Here is a 12,166-nt window from a genome sequence, read left to right as displayed (position 1 = left end):
CCGCTATTGGCCCCGATAAGTCCGTACGTGACTCGCGAAATGGGATCGAGACCGGTCCACGCTCCAGTTATGACTTCAGTTGGGGTCGGAGGTCCGCGTTGTGTTGTGTTCCATTGCGGTGCCTGAAACCACCCTCCACTAGATGTCGGCTTTGTTTTGAGCTCCCTCTTGGCCTCTAGATAGGCGAGACCGTAGAATATGCCGCAGGATACCGAAAGAGCCCATAGTGCGGGGCGCAGGTATCTAACCCTCCTAGGACTTTCAGGTGTTGCGTTTTCGGTAGTATGATCGATGGGCGGTGATACGTCTACCAAGACAGATGGTTGCTCGTGTGTAGGCTTTTGGGCATCATTCCTTTGCTGGTCACGAAGTACGCGATTTTTGGAAAGGAGGCGGAATTGTGATACAGCAGGACGGAAGGTAGAAACCGCCGGCAACCGAGACGCGTAGCACGCGAGCCGCAATGATGACCCGGCAATCTTGGATGCAAACATGAGGCGCGAGTAACTGTTGCGCGTGGTTGAGATGTAGCGGCGATGACGCGAGGTTTGCATTTGGCATCGGGCCGACTAGCGTATGGTCCGTGCATATCTGTCTCCTGGATCCCCGGCGTGCCGGTTCCCTCTGCCCTCTTCTACACCTGGGCATCAGGCTCCATCACCACTGGAACTTTGCAAATCAAGAGTGCACTCCTTCGCATAACAATCACATCTGCGTATCCGTAGCACCGCCTTATCTACCAACGCAAATGGACCGTGCATTCTGAGGAGCTTCCAAATTGGGATCCAGCAGTCGTTGTTGGTAACTTCGAGCTGCTCATAGGTCACGCAGCAGTATTTTACTGTGGCTCCCACAACACCATGCGCGCTGTGCAATGACTCTTCGCGAATGTTCGTTCGATCGATCAACCCAGGTGCTAGCATTACGCAGCGGATGAAGTTTGCGGTGCTCCTCACGCAAGGTGTTTGAATCCATCCTCGGCGTTCGCAACATCCGCAGGGCGCCCGTATTATATGACTTCTATGAGTACGGAGACTGTGCGGCTTCATTTACACCATGTTGAGGTATACTTGAAGAGACGTGTTCAACACTTGTGAGCTTCTCCCGACACGTAACGTCAGACACAGCTTGAGAGAAAGCAAAATGTGTAGATAATTTATCGAAGCATGTACCTTGGTTCGTTCACCACTGAACCAGAGGAACCACGAATCCTGAACCTCTCAAGTCGTATTGACAGCCCTGTCCATGGGATCTCATATACAGGTCATGTGTATTAATGCTGCACCACTTTCTCATTCACTTCTCCAGCTTCCAACAAACATTAGAGATTGGTGGCACGATCTACCCGCCTCAATATTCAACTCTATCCCACGCTTTCAACCCGAACAGAAAACCCCTGATTGTATCTCGATAATGATCACTTCACTTCAGGCGACACTAGGTGATCAGTCTTACTCTAACGGACGGTCCTCTACAAGCTCCTCAAGTGCAGATATAGCCACTGTCTATACTTCTCCAGCGAAGGTGCGCACTAAAGTCCCGAACACCAACGACATCGAAGTTCGAGTGGGTAAACCACCCTATGCGCGCTTTATCCATATCCCTGGCTCGGCCCTGAAGGCATGCCCAGTACTGCGCGCGCGTCTCGTACAGGGATGCAGGATTATGAATACCGACGCCGATGTCTTTGAGATCATCTTGGACTACTTGGGCAGCAGCAGTCTGATACGGCGACTGCGACCAAGCGCAAAAAACCCACTAAAGCAGCTCACAGGTAGCTGTGACACGATGCTTAAGCTGGCCAAGGCGTGGTGCCTCGCAGATATGATCGACGATGTACGATTACAAAACAAGCTTGTATATACTTATCGCACATTCTACCTGGAGCTACTGGACGCTCACGCCCAAATACCCCTAGAACACGAGCCCTTTTTATATTTGGAGGAGCACATTGGCACCCACACGAAAATCGAAAAGTTCATGATAGACTTCTTCGCCGGACTCACTCGGCACACGGGCGACTTCAGCGCTGAGGAACTCCTCCCATTTCGACATGACGTTGCGCAGTCTCTAAAGCTGCGACGTGCGCAGTTGGTGGTACTGAGACTTTCTGACGATATGATTGCTACCGGCAATGCATGCTTCAATGTCAGTAAATTGGACACGACAAAGCATGCGTCTTTACATGTCACAATGCCGATCAAGGTTTTTTCAAGCACGGATCTCAGCTCTCCATCGTCGAGGCGCAGCTGCTCAACGTCTATATCGTCATCCTCGGTATCTCGTCCCGTAACACCAAGGGCTCCTATCTCCGTCAACTCGCTCATATGTGGCCGCGGACATCGGATGCGCCTGCCACGTCCAGGGACCGCGAGTTTGACCGGACAGTCTGAAGTTATGGCGTCTCCCACGCTAAGAAGTGCGTTACAGCCAAATTTTGGCGCTGCTCTTGGACCCTCTCATACACGGTCGGTGTCTCTAATGACTTCACCTCCCAGTCGGGCGCCCTTCGCGGGATACCGACCTATCGCCAGACGTCGAGAGACCGTATTTGGGTCAGACGATGATTCATCAGACGAAGATACAGTTTATGATCTGTTTCCTCCAAGATTACCGGCGCTACCACGTAGCATCAACGAGTTATTCGGAACTAGCGTAACGGCAGATGCATCTTGAATACGAGAGCTACCACTTGTGAACCGTTTCGAGGAATGTTGTTAGCATAGCTAAGTCCGCTGAACACGACCTACGCTTTCAGATAGGTCAATATAAGGTTCTGCAGTTGTCGCAGCTTATCCCCTTGTACTTCGCAGAAATTCTCGTACAATACACATAGTCAAGGCTAAGGAAGGAACGACGATTAATATACCTACGAGTGATAAATCTATGGATTTGATAAAGCCTCTGTCTACACCGTGTGATGATCGCCAATGGAAGAGCCTTCGTTTTGGGATCCTCATGCAATTTTAACAGCCACTGCAGCGCTGCCCGCGTTGCGCCAACACCTAGTACTAGGCGCTCACCACTAACTCTTACGATTGCTTTCCGACCGCTGCCGCAGGAACAGATGTAGGCACGTTCTGGCTGCTTGAGCTGCTGACATTCGCCTCGTAGTGGTTTTGGTCCATTATACTCCAGTCGCCAATCTGCTCACCACCAAACTGGTCGTAGTCCAGACCCATCATCTCAGCCTCTGAGGTGACACGAAGATGCATGCCAGGAATGAACTTCAGGATGTACAGAAGAATGCAGGAGACGACGAAAGAGTAGGAGGCGATGGCAACGATCTCGGCCAATTGGCGGCCGATCTGAACGCCCACACCGTCCATGCCACCGAGGCCGTCGTAGGGACCCATGCCGTCAAGGTCGTAGATCCAGGCTTGGCCGAAGATGCCGGTGAGGAATGAACCAACCATGCCACCGATTCCGTGGAGCTTGAAGACATCCATGCCCTCGTCGATCTTGATCCACTTGTCGACGTTCTGGCAAAGAGAACAGATGGCTGCGGTGAGAAAGCCGATTAGGGCAGCGATCCACACAGAAACATAACCTGCAGCGGGAGTGATACCGACAAGACCAGCGATGGCTCCAGAGCAAGCACCGACGACGGAAAAGTGACCCTTGGTACGGACGTACTCAACCGATACCCAACCAAGCACGCCAAAACTGGCGGCGGTGTTGGTGTTGAACGCCGCCAGCATAGAGCGGACTGTGCCATTGAGAGCACTACCTCCGTTGAAGCCGAACCATCCAAACCAGATGAAGACAGTGCCTATGAAGACCAGTGTGGGGTTGTGAGCCTTTCCGTGAATCTTGTCACCCTTGTGTAGACGCTTGCCAAGGACGAAAGCGTATGCGAGGGCGGACCAGCCGGACGCGATGTGGACGGGACCCCCACCGGCGAAGTCAAGTGAAGGAAGGTTGAACAACCATCCGTTCCTATGATCCAATTAGCCTAGTTCGAGGATCATAATCGCGAGACTTACGCGTTCCATGTCCAGCATGCGATGGGGCAGTACACGATAGTCGCCCAGCAGAAGGCAAAGACCATTGAAGGCAGGATGCGACCGCGTTCAAATGATCCACCGACGACGAGCTGCACAGTGCATGCACAAAAGAGCATCTGATACAGGCAAAAGACGATCTCGGGCAAGAACGATGAGCCGGGCGATGGCGCAGACATGACGTTCTTGAGGCCAAAGTTATCCATGTTGCCAATAAAAGGACTGGCAGTGCGAGAATACGCGAGCGTGTAGCCCCAGAACATCCACTGGAAGGTAACAACTCCCATGACTGCAAAAGACTGGAACAACATGGACAGGGCAGACTTGCGACGAGAAAGACCAGAGTAGAGGAAGCCGATTCCAGGTATGATGAGGAACACAAGGAAGGCCATAATCATGAGATAGATGTAGTGGAACTCCAGGCCTGTGTACTGAAGGTTGACATTCTCGACATCTGGGTTGCCGCCATTGGGCTTCGCCGGATCGAACTCAGGCTACACAATTGTTATTCATGCTGCATGGCAGGTTGCCGCCTTACCTGGGGATACTTACGGTGGGTGGTGGCTCCATGATTGAAGACATGTCGGTATATCGACCAGGACTGGGACCTCTGGGGTATTCTGGAAAGCAAAGACGGGATGGGCAGGGGCTCTCCAGGCTGATATATCTTCCCACCCGTTCTTTCACGCCATTCCGCCAATTTCAAGGGACCGAGATTGATGCGCCGTTGAGCCCCTGTTCGCCTTTGACGCCCACACATGCGAAGCTGCTGTGCCCCCAACGTCGAACATGGCCCGTCTTGGCAGCGATAAGCAGGGCGTTCCCAATCCCATAGTGATGGAGCCGAGCTTACAATGTGGAGCTTCTGGCTTGGGTGGCTGTATTTGGCCTGAGATTCGGTGCCGCGAAGGAATGCGAAGAAATCAAGCGCGCCGGACTGGATGTCTCAAAGGGCCAAGGACCCGTAAGCCACGGTCGCGCTTGTACCAAAGGGTGAGGTAGACTCTCAGGGTCTTGGTGGCTGATAAGAGACAGGATCAAAGCGGTATAGTCGCTTTGGCCTGAATGATAAGCCAGGATCGGGGGTGATTGGATAGGACGGGCAGCCTGCCGAAGGCCATATGTACGAGAGTTTACGACATCGTCCTGTGTAACGCAATTTGGCGATAAGATGGGCGGATATTACCATCCTACTCTTGCGTGCTGCGGTGCAGCCGTTGCTGGCGGCTGATTTAATCCCGGTGGTGGTCCGTGTATCCGAACACTAGGTCCATGCCAACGCCGCGAGGCTGATCTACTACCAGGCTTCTCTTTGAATCAGTACTTGAAGGTTTTTCGACTGCGCAAATACATCAGCGACCGTTGTAGTCCTTTCATGGGGCGTTGCGCGAACAATTCGCTCCTTCTCGAACAAGTGCCATGCATTCCAAGTGTCGCCATATGCTGTGCCGCAAGGACGCGAGACCAGATGTACTGCACGGTTATTACCTGCTTCTCAAACCAACACGCGGTAAGGGGTACCTGCAAAGTTAAAACAGGCTGCTGGGTACCGTAATTCATACACTATGGATAGCGGTGGCTCATCTACCAGAGAGCAACATATCCGGCCGCACTGAGCACTAGGGCGTCCTTGGCTACTTCTGCCGCAATACTGTTTCCGTTTGATCGTACGATGATTAGATGTGCCTATTCTCATGTCGTCTCGTGTCGTCTCATGAGCTGCTGACAAGTTTTGCTGTGAGTAGCAGGAGCCTTAGGGATACGCATCAGCCCAGTCATCAGCACCAGCGCCATCAAGGTCTCCTCTTGTAAGGATTTCTAGCATCTGCCATAGTTTCCAGGTTCCTGCGAGCCAATTCCTTGAGCCAGCAATGTCCTTTCTTCGGCATGTATAGTGAAGCGCGCGCCGCGGCGTTCAAGGCGAAGAGGGCTACCGACCATGTAAAAATGCATACTGCCAAGTTCTACATGGCGTGCAATTTGTCTGCATAGTCGTCAGAGCATGCTGAATGCATTATGCGATGGTACATACGTTGCACGAGAAAGTGGCGCGTCCGTCAGCCTGCGCGTGCGCTCGTTTCGATGCTAACAGCGTTGCAGGAAGAACACCAAGGTACCTAGGCCTTCAATCAGTTGAGAGAAGGATCTGCATAACCATTCCAGTACGATGGAATAAAGCGCGTAGCGATGATGACTGTACTGTCTTGTGTCGTGTTGGTGCGAGGGTAACGCTTCAGGTCGCTGCGAGGGCGTGGGTTTTGCCAAGAGGACCGAGGTAGCTGGAGCTGTCGTCATTTGGTTCCAACACCATCTCTCGCCCATCGTAAACCCACGAGCGCACTCGCCATGTACGAGCAGACCAGACCGGACGGCACCCTCCGGAGAGCATTGGAGATCTAGAGCACCGTCGACAGTCTCGATGCGACGCGCAGGATACAAGCCGGACACTACGACTTAGCGGACCAGAACCACTCTGCATCAACCACTGCGAGCCAACTCTCCTGCTGGAGCCGGCTATCGCAATTACAACATGCATAACAATGGCGCGACACCCCGCAATGCTTTCCTCTTCACCCCTCCTCCTGGCAGCCTCTTCTCATGAGCTGCTTCTCCCGCTTCGCCCAACATCAACGGCAGGTGGGCAACCCCAATGTGGCCGTTCAATGAAAGCTCGCAGCTGCCTTCATCTGCTAGTAGCATTGGAAGACACGCGAGAGTGGATGCCTTACCAGAGGAGCTTCACGCTTTGACATTACAAGACGCGACAACCCTACCGCCAGGTCCCTTTTCGCCCGATACGGCCCTTCCTTCCTCTCCCGAGTCTCCTCCCATTCAGCCTTCGCCTCAAGCCCGAACCCTCGCAGCTATCGCAGATATACCAGGAATACATACAGCGGTACTTGAGTCCGGGCCGCGGAGAAGGTCAGCTCATAGCAATGGTGTCAGTGATGCGCGGCGGTTTGGGTTATATCTCCCAAGCGCTACTGCGAGCGAGAACAACCTTGCGCTGCATCGACCTGGACCATTTATGCTTCACGGCTTACATGAGCGCACTACCAGCCTCCCACTCGCTTCTTCAGCGGCAGCGGCAGCGCTTGAGCACGGTGTTCCATGTCGACCCCAAACATCCCCGCACCAATACGACGACGTAACCCACCATGATCCGCCGCCAAAATACGTAGCATTCGATCCCTATCCCTTCTTCGGTGTCGAGCCAAGAACCCGTCGCCGGTCAACTATACAGGTCATCGAGACCGTCTGCAAAGATGGGTTCAAGGCTACAACAGGCAAGGTGGGCAAGAGTGTCGTCAAGCACGTTGAGGATGTAGGCAAAATAGCGAAGGACGTCCCCAGCGCCTTGAAGGGGGCTCAGGTCAAATTGAGTTCGAAAAGGGCCAAGGGGAAACTTCGCTGGTTGGAAAAACGCAACTACCTGAGTGGACAGGAGAGGCTTCTGACGCAAGCTCTCGTTGGTTGAGGCGTGATCTTCTCCTTGGTGAATAACCCCGGAGATACATCATGTCTACCAGAGTCACCAGTGTGGGAGGATGGGACACAGATGAAGAGCGCATGGAAGGTGCTCTGCACTTCTCAGTGAGTTCGCCATATCGGAAGGTATCGTCGGCAAGACAGAGTGCATACCGTCGAGGGGCTGTGTTGCGAACAATGGCTTTTGAGTAATATTGTCGAAGCTGTTAACCCGTCAAGGCTATCGACTCAATTCCTGGAAGCGTGCGGGTAGACAGGGAACTTAGTCTGTCAACCAGATTTCTCAATTTATCCCATGATCTCCTACTACTCCGTGGCTCTAATCTGAACAAGATAACTGCCGCTCTTTTCCACTGTCCTTCTCTACCCTAACGTCCTCCCAACTCCATGTCTCATCTTTCGTTATATGCGTGTGCTGCAGGCAATGTTTTTCCACAACTCGACCTTGTTGCTGGCGAGTTTGCTATCGTATGTGCCATCATTCGCCTGACACAGCCTCAATTATTACTCGAGGAGAAAGAAAGATGCAGCTCAACTTGTTTGCATGTCTGTAAAGAGCAGCAACTTTGGGTCCCGGTCGGCGTGGCGGCGCGCTGCATAACGAAGCAGCACCCTTGTAGCGGCCTAGCTTCCGACCGGCAGCCGTTTCCGAGCCCCCAGGCCAGTTCGATCTAACGCGTAGCTAATCATTTCGCGTCAGCTCACGAAGCATGATATCTAAGTAGGTCAAAGTGCGTCTACATTCTCTACCGCCATCATTCGACTTATTACGAACAAGCGGCTACCTATGGTAGGTACCATCCTTGCAAGCCGTGGGTTTCAAGGTCATCTTAGGACAAGATGTCGCCGGCCACCGAACACAACAAGTCTGGTGCTCCGAGAGTGGATCTCCGCAGCGCGATAGGCCTGCTACAAAGCTACCACACAGCCATCGACGGCAAACCGGATGCGGAAAGGTTGAGCCTTGTCGACTACCTTCGACAAGGTCCAGATCTGCTTGATGTCAACGAACTGACTATAGGCGACGTGCACGAGCTAACAGGTCTCTATCGCGCAGCCGCACAGGAAGACGATGGCTCCCTAGGTCAAGCGTCCGATGAAGCACCGCTCGGGGCGACAAACAAGGCTCAGAAGAAAACAGATGCGGGCGGAAAACTGTCACCAGAGGCTGGACGACGACGACCACGCACCCAACAGGCAAGTACCGCAGGCTTTCGGGCAAGATCGTCATCCCCATTGCGAGAGAGTGAAGAGAAGATCGAGGTATCAGATGAATGGGCGCAGGAGTTCTCCCAAGTCGTACAGGAGAGCGTCATGGTTGATCAGCTACCGGGTGGCCTCACAGACGACCCGGCAGAAGACCCCGACGCGCAGTTCTCGGTGGGAAGGAGTTCAGCGAAGCGCCCGCAGCCAGAACTCCAGCCTCATCTGGAACAAGATCAATGCTCGATCTTCAGTTGTTGAAAACATCGAACATGCCCTTCAAGCTCACAAAGCTCCAGCAGATACTGCTATGATACTCGACATCATCCGCATAATCGCCGCGTTCGGACTGGTAAGTCACTGGCGACAAGAGCGGAGCGTTCTGGTGGCTTCTCCAATCACGTCTGGTCGTGATACAGATAGAATGGTGATATCTGGTCAACCCACTCCATCGGACCGGAACAGACAAAGGGTTCGCAACTGGAAGGCCACTAAACGAACACAAGGGTAGCATGGCAGCTATCCGGAACTCTAACGCAATGAGTCCTTGTACCTAGATAGTCTAAGACCTTGGCGAAGACCGGCTTCAACGGATACGAACGCTAAACGGAAGATCGGAACATCTGGCTACCTCACCTCATCATCAAAAGCGTACTCAGGCGACTACAACTATACCCCGGATTTACTACTCCACTTGTAAGCCCCACACTTCCAAGATCGAAAAGATATCGGGGAACGGCACAGTGCCGAATACGCGATGGGTATTCTCAGCACTAGAAGTGGAATAATGTAATAGTCCAAGTTCATTACCTCAATGAGTTACATGAATGGAAGTGGCCTTGCATCGATCGATCGCGATGTCTTCCCAGTCAGCGCTGGGAAGCCAACATGGTCTGACATATTCGCTCCTTCTAGGTTTTAGCCTCTACGTGGAAAACGATGAGTAATTGGACATTATGCACTATCCGACTTAATTGCAGAGCCAATGCCAATCAAACAAACCGCTACTGCTAGACCGTGTGTATATTTGGACATACATACAGGCCTGGATTTGGCAGATCAGCCACGTCGTGGTAGCCTCTTGAGACCTGGGCAGCCAAGACGATCTACGGCTTTAGTATCAAACTATTAACTCCAGTACAGTGTCCAACGCTGAGATGTATTGCAGTCATGGAAGGGGGCTTACTGTGTCTGCGACGTTGACGTCAGATTTACTCAAGTACACTCCGCAACTTCGCGCGGCCGCAGTATTGACGCATGAGTTGATGAAGTAAAAGTGTAAGTAGTCTCCACGCGTATTAATGTATGCGCCAACGATAGTTCGTCGGTAGGCTGTAGTCTGGAGTGCGTACCTGTTGATCCGTCAGAATGGGTAATCGCCCACCAAGAGACCTATTAGATGCCGTGACGAGGGAAGGGGAAGCAGTGCCGACCCAGTCCGGCAATTCCATGTGTCATGCCGCCAAGGCACTACCCCGCGTATGGCTTTGTTCGCGTAGAGGAGCTTCACTCCTCAACCTCTCAAATAGCTCCTGTTCCTTTTTCCGATGGTGGCTTGGAAGATGGGCTCGCACATGGTGACCGAAAGCCCCGTATGCGATGTATGCAATTGCCCTAACCAACAGCATGGTGGGCCAAGGCAACTATACGAGGCAAATCAAGCTTCTGCTGCAGTCGTCACGACAAGCTCCCCAAGGCATCTCAAAATGAGTCGTGTGTATGCCTTGGAGTAAGCTCCGGACAATGAAGCAGTGCTGGGCAATACTTCCCTGCGTCGCGGTCACGACACTTGCTTCACCACCGTGCCAGTTGAGGGCGTTCATCAAGAACTTATGACTTCATCACGTTCGTATCGAGCTCGTTCGAGATGGGCTAATATGAATAGCTTCAGGACTGGAGTGCCATGACGGTACTTCGGCTATGTGGTGGAAGCCAACACTATGTTCTCCAAGACAGTAGGGCGTCTCCAACATCGAAAATCAATACTGTGAGACGTAATTGTGCAGGCAATTGCCTAGGAGAGGGTCAAGCCGTCAGAGCGAGACGGGATAGCTCTATTACAGCCCAGGTATTTATATGAGAGAGATGAAGTACGCTGTTTCGACATCAGCTACCAAGCGGATATCTCTCGTTCATCTCGAACTGGTCGCAGCAGCTATCTACCGTTCATATCTCGTTCACTACAAACTCAGTCGTTTTAATCCCTTGGATTGACCATCATCATGCGCCTTACACAAGCCGCTGTCGTTGCCATCTTGGCCTTCACAGCCGCTGCAAAGCCCATCGCCGTCCGTGGTGATGATGTGAAAGCCCATGAGTACCAGAAGTGCTGTGAGCAGCGCGACAAGTACGATCATGGCAAGGTCTGCATTCCTCCCAAGGTGGAGGTACCCCACGTACCCGAGCCTATAGAGGACGGCAAGCATCCCGACGAGCACTACCATGCCGAGCCGCCTAAGGGTGACGAGCACAAGAACGAAGAGCCGCCAAAGCCGAGCCCGGAGCACCCCGAAGCACCCAAAGAAGAGGGGGAGAAAGACGATCATGATGATGGCAGCTACAAGCCTCAACCCCCGAAGCCGGAACCAGAGCATCCAGCTCCAGAGGACGACAAAGATGACCACGATGACGGCAGCTACAAGCCTCACCCACCTATGCCGCAGCCAACACATCCAGCCCCGCAGCCTGAGCACCCAAAACCCGAGCATCCAGCTCCAGAAGAAGACAATGACGATCACGATGACGGCAGCTACAAGCCTCACCCGCCTATGCCGCAGCCAACGCATCCAACACCTCCGAAGGAGACGACGCATCCGGCGCCGCCTAGGGAAACGCATCCAGCTCCTCCAGCTCCCCCCAAAGAAACGCATCCAGCTCCTCCAGCTCCCCCCAAAGAAACGCATCCAGCACCGCCCAAGGAAACACATCCAGCTCCTCCAGCACCTCCCATGGAGACACATCCAGCACCGCCTAAGGAAACGCATCCAGCTCCTCCAGCACCTCCCATGGAGACACATCCAGCACCGCCCCAGGAGACGCATCCAGCACCGCCCCAGGAGACGCATCCAGCACCGCCCCAGGAGACGCATCCAGCACCTCCCAAAGAAGAGCACTTACCCCCATCGCCAAAGCCGGTCCCAGAGGCTGACCAACATGGGTATTACACCTTCGGCGAGGAGATTAGTCTGAAATGTGAGGGTGGCAAAATCGTAGTCAAGGGCCACAAGTACTAGATTTGTGCTGGGCGAGAATAATGACACAAATAGCACTCACCTTTTACCATCAAATTGTTGGCATAATACTATACCTGGAGCTGCTAACCATGTACTTGTCTCATGACGTCTATCATGTTTGTGTTGTGTGTTTCGACTACCGCCTTAATGTTGGTAGATGGCGGCGAGACCGTTAATGATTCGAAGAAGCTTGAAGCATCCGCTTGCAAAGTTGATCAAGTTCGCCTGTTGTGATGT

The 12,166-nt window shown here is 52.9% G+C and overlaps 3 protein-coding genes across 3 annotated transcripts; 2 read left to right on the top strand and 1 right to left on the bottom strand.

Moving 5' to 3' along the window:
* Nucleotides 1–3,032: 3,032 nt before the first annotated feature.
* J4E85_000163 (uncharacterized protein) lies at nt 3,033–4,586 on the bottom strand (the record flags this gene model as incomplete). Its single annotated transcript, XM_051464457.1, has 3 exons — nt 3,033–3,939; nt 3,987–4,498; nt 4,557–4,586. The coding sequence occupies 3 exons, from the start codon at nt 4,584–4,586 to the stop codon at nt 3,033–3,035; spliced, it is 1,449 nt and encodes a 482-aa protein (XP_051330978.1).
* Nucleotides 4,587–8,333: 3,747 nt separating this feature from the next.
* On the top strand, nt 8,334–8,957 carry J4E85_000162 (uncharacterized protein; the record flags this gene model as incomplete). Its single annotated transcript, XM_051464456.1, has 1 exon — nt 8,334–8,957. The coding sequence occupies one exon, from the start codon at nt 8,334–8,336 to the stop codon at nt 8,955–8,957; it is 624 nt and encodes a 207-aa protein (XP_051330977.1).
* A 1,961-nt stretch (nt 8,958–10,918) lies between these two features.
* Nucleotides 10,919–11,929, top strand: J4E85_000161 (uncharacterized protein; the record flags this gene model as incomplete). Its single annotated transcript, XM_051464455.1, has 2 exons — nt 10,919–10,984; nt 11,060–11,929. 2 exons carry the CDS (start codon nt 10,919–10,921, stop codon nt 11,927–11,929), a joined length of 936 nt encoding a protein of 311 aa, XP_051330976.1.
* Nucleotides 11,930–12,166: the final 237 nt, after the last annotated feature.

The sequence above is a fragment of the Alternaria conjuncta genome (genome assembly GCF_024043145.1).
Source record: "Alternaria conjuncta strain BMP 0040 chromosome Unknown scaffold_1, whole genome shotgun sequence".
Taxonomy (NCBI): Eukaryota; Fungi; Ascomycota; class Dothideomycetes; order Pleosporales; family Pleosporaceae; genus Alternaria; species Alternaria conjuncta.
Note: the sequence above shows the minus strand (reverse complement) of the source record. Positions and strands in the feature narration are given on the sequence as shown.